Source organism: Macrotis lagotis, chromosome 2 (genome assembly GCF_037893015.1).
Source record: "Macrotis lagotis isolate mMagLag1 chromosome 2, bilby.v1.9.chrom.fasta, whole genome shotgun sequence".
NCBI classification, from domain to species: domain Eukaryota; kingdom Metazoa; phylum Chordata; class Mammalia; order Peramelemorphia; family Peramelidae; genus Macrotis; species Macrotis lagotis.
Genome location: NC_133659.1, coordinates 165,523,781 through 165,532,067, shown reverse-complemented (window position 1 = coordinate 165,532,067; position 8,287 = coordinate 165,523,781). Strand labels below are relative to the sequence as shown.

The 8,287-nt window shown below is 39.9% G+C and overlaps 1 protein-coding gene across 3 annotated transcripts in view; it reads left to right on the top strand.

Moving 5' to 3' along the window:
- Positions 1 to 85: 85 nt before the first annotated feature.
- TDRD10 (tudor domain containing 10) overlaps positions 86 to 8,287 on the top strand; it is a 43,307-nt gene continuing 35,105 nt past the window's right edge. For 2 of the 3 annotated variants that reach the window (XM_074223384.1, XM_074223382.1), the window contains exons 1-2: positions 86 to 449; positions 4,627 to 4,663. In XM_074223384.1, the coding sequence (XP_074079485.1) occupies positions 4,662 to 4,663 (2 nt within the window). In that variant the 5' untranslated portion in view covers positions 86 to 449; positions 4,627 to 4,661. The other variant, XM_074223383.1, reaches the window with a different exon arrangement.

Sequence of the window (8,287 nt, the reverse complement as noted above, 5' to 3'; positions counted from 1 at the left end):
AGGGGCGGCCTGGGGGCGGGGCCTCGCGCCCGCGCCTTCCCGCGTGGCCCTGCGGCGCGGCGCGAAGCTCGAGGCTCGAGGCCGGCGCGCCCACGGGCAGGGGCGGGGCCCGGCGCACCTCGCCTGGGTGAGGCTCAGAGGCGGGCGTGCCGGGGAGACCGGGCCTCGCGGACCACCAACCGCGCGGCCAGCTCCGTGAAGTCAATAATTCCCGCATTAAGGTCCATGCCTCGCCGGGTCAGAGGCCCAGGGAGAGATGTGGCACAGCGCGGGGCGCGAAAACACGGATAACACAGACACGTCGGCCTCCTTGCCCCCGCCCCTCCCCCAACCCAATTTGTAGGGTCGGGCCAGCCTCCGCAGCCGCCTTCACTGCGCCTGCGCAGTACCCAGCACCCCCCGGACCGCCTCTCCTCGCCCGCGCATTCCGCCCCGCGCAGCCGCACGAGGTAGCGGGAGCAGGAGGGTGGCAGCCGGGCGGCGCTTCCCCCTCCCCAACCCTGTGGCATTGCGCTGCCCCCGCTTTGCACGTCCTGGGAAGGCCCGTGAAAAGAAAGTGGGTGTAAGGGGGGCCCAGAAGTCTGGTGAGTCAGGCTCTGCCGGCTGAACAACCCTCCTCCCCTCCCCCACCCAGCCACCTCCAGCCCTCGCCCTGGGCTGAGGCGCCTCCAGTCAGTCAACTTGTTCTGTGTGGAAGCGCCCACTGTGTGCCCAGCGTGATGCTGACCAAGCCCCGGGGGCACGAGGAAGGGCCAATTACGCCTCAGCCCGACGGGGGCCGCGAAAGGCTTCCCGCAGAGGGGGGGGTGACGCTGCTGGGCAGGGGGTCACCACCCCTTCCCACTTTGGGTCTTCCAATTGCTTCTCTCAAATGTCCGGGGCCTTGTGACCAAGCCCAGCACTTGAATGCAAACAAAGTTTAGTTAATTGTGTTTAAATTCAATTGAATTTGAGAATAACCTCCCCCACCCCCACAACATGGAGTCCATGGAAGAAATGGAAAAGTGACTTGTCTGGTCGACGCTTACTAGAAAGCTGAATATGCTGGAGAAGTTAGGGGTACTGGTTGGGGAAGGGAGTTTTGTTTTGTGGCCTGGGCCTGTTATTTCATCGGAATTGGAGAGTTTATGGTGAAAAACCTAATAGACATCGATAATTATAGTCTTAGAGAGTTTCCTGGGCCAAGAGAGCTTGATAAATTTGTCCAAGTTCAAGCACAATTAGTATGTGTTAAATTAGGAGAGTTTTCCTAAATCTGAGATCTGCTCTCTGTATACTGGATCATGCTTTTGTTGTAGAAGATAACACAAGGTATCACAAAGCTAAAGTAATGGCAGAAGATGATGGATTCTGTGCTTGGCTCAATGAAACTCTCAGGAACTCATCTGTAAAAGGAGGGTGGTTGTTGTAAGGGTGAAGTGTGATAATTCTTGTGAAATCAGATTGTAAGATCTGACCATAAAGTTGGTACCTGTGATCTGTTCCAGATCATCCTAGTAATTAATTACCCTCTTTTGCACAGTGGTCAAAAAACAACAAAGTATTAAGTGTAACAATACAATACTATACCCCATACATCATAATCCCTCCCTTTTTATAATTACACCTTGTACTCTGTTTAGAATGCTGAGCATAGAATCAGGAAGAACCATTTATCTTCCTTTATGCTAGCTCTGTAACTATGACTTAACTTCTCTAAAGCTCAACTTTATCAGTAAAATAGGGATAATCATACCACAGTGTCTACCTCACTCACTGTTGTCCTCAAGTTTAAATGAGTTAAGATGTAAAAAAAAAATTTTGCAAATTCAAGCCTTATATTAATGCTGTTATTGTTAATACTATTTTAATGACCTTTGAATTTATATAGAACTTTTTTTCTATAAATTTATTTCTTGCTACGATAATCTCCTAATTTGTCTTTCTAACAGCCTTGGAAAGTCTGAGAAAACTATTTCCATGTTTCAGATGGAGACACTTGGCCACAATAATTTAAAGTTACAGAGTCAAAGTCAAAGTTGGGATGAATCCACTCCTGTTCTATGGTTCTGATTATTAGATTTATCTTGACTTATTTTATATAAGCATGTTTAGTTCTTTATTCTCTATTTTATTTATTTTTAAAATTTTTGTAAGACAATGGGGTAAAGTGGCTTGCCCAAGACCGCACAACTAGGTAGTTATTAAGTATCTGAGGCCAGATTTGAACACAGGTACTCCTAACTCCAGGGTCAGTGCTCTATCCACTGTACCACCTAGCCGCCCCTTTTCTCTACTTTAAATCATCTCTCCCATAGAGACTGTGGAAATTATTACTATATCTTTTAAAGGTAATAAAATCTTGAAAGAATGAATTTATATATATATATATTAAAATGAATAGTTAATGATAGATATTTAAGCCTATGAAACTAGAGAACTTGAAAGAGAAAAAGCTGATTGGGAAAGAAGATTCTCTGGTTTAATGAGGGAGGGGTTCAGAGGTACATGAGAGAGATTGTACATTTTAATTAGTTTAGGAGGAACTGTCAGAACCCCTTGATTGCATTACAACCAAAGATGACAAGTAATGTGGTAATGAATCAAGTATTAGTATAGGAGGGAAGTGAAGGTTCATGGTGACTATCAACTAATGCATGCATGTGAAACTCACACAGGGGAACAGTTGTCCCAAATCTTGCTCCATAGTAATGACTTCCTTTCATTGTTGTCAGAAAAATATCACTTAGTAAATTAAAAATTTTTTCTTTATATAAGCTCATTAGAGTCTCACAATAATCCAGTAAGGCAGAACAGATGGTATTGATCTCATCTTACAGATAAGGAAATAGAGAGGCTTAGAAGTGATTCATCCAAGTTCATTCAACCAAACTAATTAATAAATGATTGAGTCAGTACAAGAACTAGATCTTCTGATTATACAGTACAGTATCATGCTGGTTTTCATGACATAGATTAACAATCCCTTGATTATTATTTTGTCTTTTTTCTCAATTACATGCAAACATTAATTTAACATTAATTTAAAATTTTTTTGAAATGTTCTCCCCTCTCATTGAATAGGCAATAGATTATGTAAGTGTGGTCTTTTTTATTTGTTTTTTTTTTACAAGGCAATAGGGTTAAGTGACTTGTCCAAGGTCACCCAGCTAGGTAATTATTAAGTGTCTAAGGTTAGATTCCAACTCAGGTCCTCCTGACTCCAGGGCCAGTGCTCTGCCACCTAGCTGCCCCTTACAAGTGTAGTCTTGCAAAACATTTCCATAATAACCATGTTTCAAAACCAAACCCCACCAAAAATTATGTAAAAAAGGTCTGCTTCAATCTGCATTCAGACTCCATCAGATCTTTCACTGGAGGTAAAAAGCATTTTTCATAATAAATCCTTCAAAATTGTCTTGGAACATCATAATGCTGAGATTATTCTAAGTCATTTATAGTACAGTATAGTATTGCTTTTACTATGTACAGTGTTTTGCTTCTGCTCATTTCACTTTGGATCAGTTCATATAAGTCTTCTCAAGTTTTTCTGAAAGTGTTCTGCTTGTCATTTCTTAGAGCTCAGTAGTATTCTATCATAATCACATACCAATAAGTTGACAAGATGTCCCATCTCTTATTGTAATGAATAACCAATATATCACTGACTTCTCAAAATTTATGCTACCTGCCTCCTTTCCAAGGTGCGATGGATACCCAATGAATAATGAAATGTTTGTATTATTTTATGAAATGGAAAAATAAAAGCAATCAAATATTACAATTTGTTTAACCATTCCCCAATTGATGGGTATCCCTTCAATTTTCAGTTCTCACCACAATTAGAGCTAATTTAAATATTGTATATATAGGTTCTTTTCCTTTTCCTATGATCTCCTGAGATACATACCTAGTAGTGATATTGTATAATTTTAAAACCCTTTGGGCATAGTTCCAAATTGCCTTCCAGTATGGTTGGATCAGTTCACAACTTCACCAACTGTAAAATAGCTTTCCAGTTTTTCCATATCTCCTTCAACATTTGTCATTTCCCTTTTCTTTCTTAATAACTAATCTAATATGTTTGAGGTTTTAATTTACATTTCTTTAATCAGTAGTGATTTAGAGCATTTTTTCATGTGACTTTAGATATTGATTTCTTTTCGTGAAAACTGCCTGTTCGTATCCTTTCACATCTATCAATTGGAGAATTACTCAGTTCTCTATATGAGTCTTTTATCAGAGAAACTTGGTATAAAATCACCTCCCTCCTGCCCCAGTTTCTTGCTTTCCTTCTAATCTTGGCTACTGTGGCTTTGTCCAAAAAAACCTTTAAATTTAATATCACTAAAATTATCCATTTTACATACTGAAATGCTCTCTATCTCTTGTTCGGTCATAAATTCATTGTCTCTAGATCTGACAGGTAAAAATTTTCCATGCTCCCATAATTTTCCTTTTTTTTTTTTTTTGAACTCTTAGAAAATTTGTTTCTGAGCTCTTCATATTTGCCCTTTTTATTAAAGCCTTTTAAATTGTCTTTAGCTATTTTCTCACAAATTCTTAATCTTAATAATCTTCCAGTGTATGATGATGATAAGTTATGCATGTATTCATATCTAATATTGACTGATTTTTGTTTTGCAGGTGATTCCTTCAAAAAGAATTAAAGAACTGCAAACATGTAAGTTTTTTCCTCACAGCCACCATCCATCAAACTAGGTGCTGAAAGTGAAAAGGAATAAAAATGTTTAAAATATGGTTGGGATATTTTAGAATGAATATTGACAAACTGGAGTGCAACCAAAAAGGGAAATGGCTTAGAAATCATGATATAGTGTATAGTACAAAGTTGAAGGAATTAGAGGTGTTCAGTAATTGAAAGATTTGGGAAGTATATGATAACGCCTTCACATATTTGAAATATGTTATTTATATGGAAAGGGGAAGTTGATTTTATTCTGTGTTGTTCTGAAGAATGGAACTGGGGATCCATGACTTGAACAATTAGAATTGCTTCAAGATGATTGAACTGCTTTGTGAGAGACTGAGTTTCTTATCATTGGAAAGGATGGATTGTAAGTGAAGAGGAGAGATAATTGATCAGAATACCACTTATCAGTTGATTTTTTTCCAATCCAAGTGATGTTACCACAGAAAATAAAAGGCAGTTAGTAAACAGTGAGGTGGTAGGGTTTTTTTTTTTGCTTTTTTTTAGGTTTTTGTAAGGCAAATGTGGTTAAGTGACTTGCCCAAGGCCACACAGCTGGGTAATTATTAAGTGTCTGAGACCTGATTTGAACCCAAGTACTCCTGACTCCAGGGCCTATGCTTTATCCACTGTGCCACCTAGCCACCCCTAGGTGGTAGGTTTTAAATGAAAGGTCTACACTTTGTTACCTGTAAACGAAGTGTAAAGAAGTCTAAATTTAAAGAAGAGCCCTTTGAAGAAGAACTGTTGCTTCTTTACCCCTTATAAGGTACAAAGATGTTCTTTAACCCAGTTTGATGGAGTATGAAATTATATGGTGGTGAGCTATCAACTGGCCAGGGGATCATCCACAGTCCTGCTGACTCTTTGAAAAGCAAGATATACACTCCAGAGCAAGAATCCAGATAACAAAAATCTGGCTATTTTTGTAGGGCCCTATCTAAAAAATGACTTTTATGTTTTAAAATACAATAAAACTTTATTTAAAAATGTAAAAACAATTTTTAGCTCATGGGCTGTTTAAAAAAAAAACCCTAAAAAAATAAGCAGCCCTCTAGTGTTTGACTACCCATTTCTCTAGAGAATTACAATCAAAGCAGGAGAAGGCCCTGAAAAGTGTTACAACTGGCTCTAGAAATTAGAGCCATAGTTCTTTGAGTGAGTAAGGGATTTCTCTTTCCTTTTCCCTCCTAAATAGGTTTGGCATTATACAGTAAAGTTACTTGTCCAGTAGACATTAAACCTAGTAAGGAGAAGGCCCAGAAAGAGTGGAGGCTCAAAGTGCTCTAAAAATGTGTGACCTCTGGTAGCATGGAAGAATGCCAATTTTAGATATCAGGATAGGAACTGCTGCAGATAGGAATTGACCTGGGGGCCGGGACGGTGGGGGGGGGGGGACGGGGACGGGGGACCTGGCTGAGCAACAGTTTGGGGATGCAGCATTAGAATACCACAAGAAGGGGAAGGACAACAGGATCAAGGGTGTCAAGAAATGTGAGTTGCCTAAACCACATATTGTGCTCTTTCTTCCTATGGACACTATGTAATGGGAGAATGTAGTTTAACTTTGAAAAAGAGGCATAGAATGTGAGAGGATGCTTTATTATTATTTGTATGATACTATTTCAGTAAATGCCTTTGCTTCAAACTAATTGTACCTACTACTTCACTAATAGAGATATTAACACTGGTGGAGGTCTTATAAGCTATATCTTACAGTTTTGGCAGTTTTGACCCACATAGTACCTTGAAAGTGACAGTAGTTACCCTTCTTAGGGACCTCATTTTAAATGTGAGTTGGAAGAGATACGCAAAGTGATATTGCATAAGTGGTGTTGATCTGTTAGATTTATATCCTGAAGATATCAAGAAAAAGGGGTGGGGAGGGAGAAGAGCCTAATTTTTTAATCTTACTTAATATTTTCTTTTTCCCAATCACATATAAATTCAACTCTAACATTTTTCCCTCAAAAGTTTGAATTCCGGGGCGGCTAGATGGCGCAGTGAATAGAGCACCAGCCCTGGAATCAGGAGTACCTGGGTTCAAATCTGGCCTCAGACACTTAATAATTACCTAGCTGTGTGGCCTTGGGCAAGCCACTTAACCCCATTGCCTTGCAGAAACCTAAAAAAAAAAAAAAAAAAAAAAGTGAGACTTCAAATCTGCTAGGCTTTTTTGTAAGAAGGGTGGCTCTTCAAAGGACAAACAAAGTAGACATATATTCTGGGCAAAGGGAAGCCATACAAGCTTATCCACCAGAAATGAGTTGTGGTGGCCAAAACACCTAACATTTACTTGTTTACTCACAATTTCCTGCATCCAGGGAGATTGATTGGAGAGAGAATGAACTTTTAATGGCTCAAGAGATGGCAGTGACTGGGGTAATAATGGAGTCCTTGTAGAAGTACATAGCAGAAACACTTAGGTACTCGACTATGTGCCCTAGGGGGAGATCATGGACTTCTTACTTCAATCTACCATATATGTGTGTGTGTGTGTATGTGTGTGTGGTGGGGTGTTTGGAGGAAATGGGTGATATATTTATTTTCTAAGCAACAGTATTCTAAGAATTTAAACTTCTAGCCAGAGAAGGGAGACTTTCTGGGCAGCATCAGCCTTGGGGATTGCCCCAGGAGTTAACTCTAAGTTTACAAGTAAAAGGATCAGACCTTTTAGGAAAAAGAAGGATATTTCCTAAAGTACCCTTCAGGTAGAAAGATCACCTTAGCAACTTGGTTCCTGAATTTAGAGGAATAATAAGGTTTAAAACAATTACTTGGGAATCAAGAGATTGGAACTTTGCCATCCCCTGCTGTTATAACATTCTATTTGGGCTGTCCCTTACTTTGGGGATACTGCTTTTGCATATCTAGCCAACTTGAAGTATGTTTGCCTCCCAGGTGTTTCTAACTTACAGGGGCCATTCATTATGAATCAAGATTGTGTAAGATCTTAAGTGTTTGTGCTGGGAATTTCACTGGAATGGTTTTTCTTTTTTTTTAAATTTATTTTTATTAAAGATATTTGAGTTTTACAATTTCCCCCCATCTTGCTTCCCTCTCCCACCCCCCACCCCCCATGGAAAGCACTCTGTCAGTCTTTACTTTGTTTCCATGTTGTACCTTGATCCAAATTGGGTGTGATGAGAGAGAAACCATATCCTTAAAGAAGAGAAGTCTAAGAGGTAGCAAGATCAGACAATAAGATATCTGTTTTTTTTTTTTTTCTAAATTAAAGGGAATAGTCCTTGTACTTTGTTCAAACTCCACAGCTCCTTATCTGGATACAGATGGTACTCTCCTTTGCAGACAGCCCAATATTGTTCCTGATTGTTGCACTGATGGAATGAGCAAGTCCTTCAAGGTTGAACATCACTCCCATGTTGCTGTTAGGGTGTACAGTGTTTTTCTGGTTCTGCTCATCTCACTCAGCATCAGTTCATGCAAATCCCTCCAGGCTTCCCTGAAATCCCGTCCCTCCTGGTTTCTAATAGAACAATAGTGTTCCATGACATACATATACCACAGTTTGCTAAGCCTGGAATGGTATTTCTGATGGCATGTGAGTACTTTATTTTGTTCTCTGTATCTGTTTAT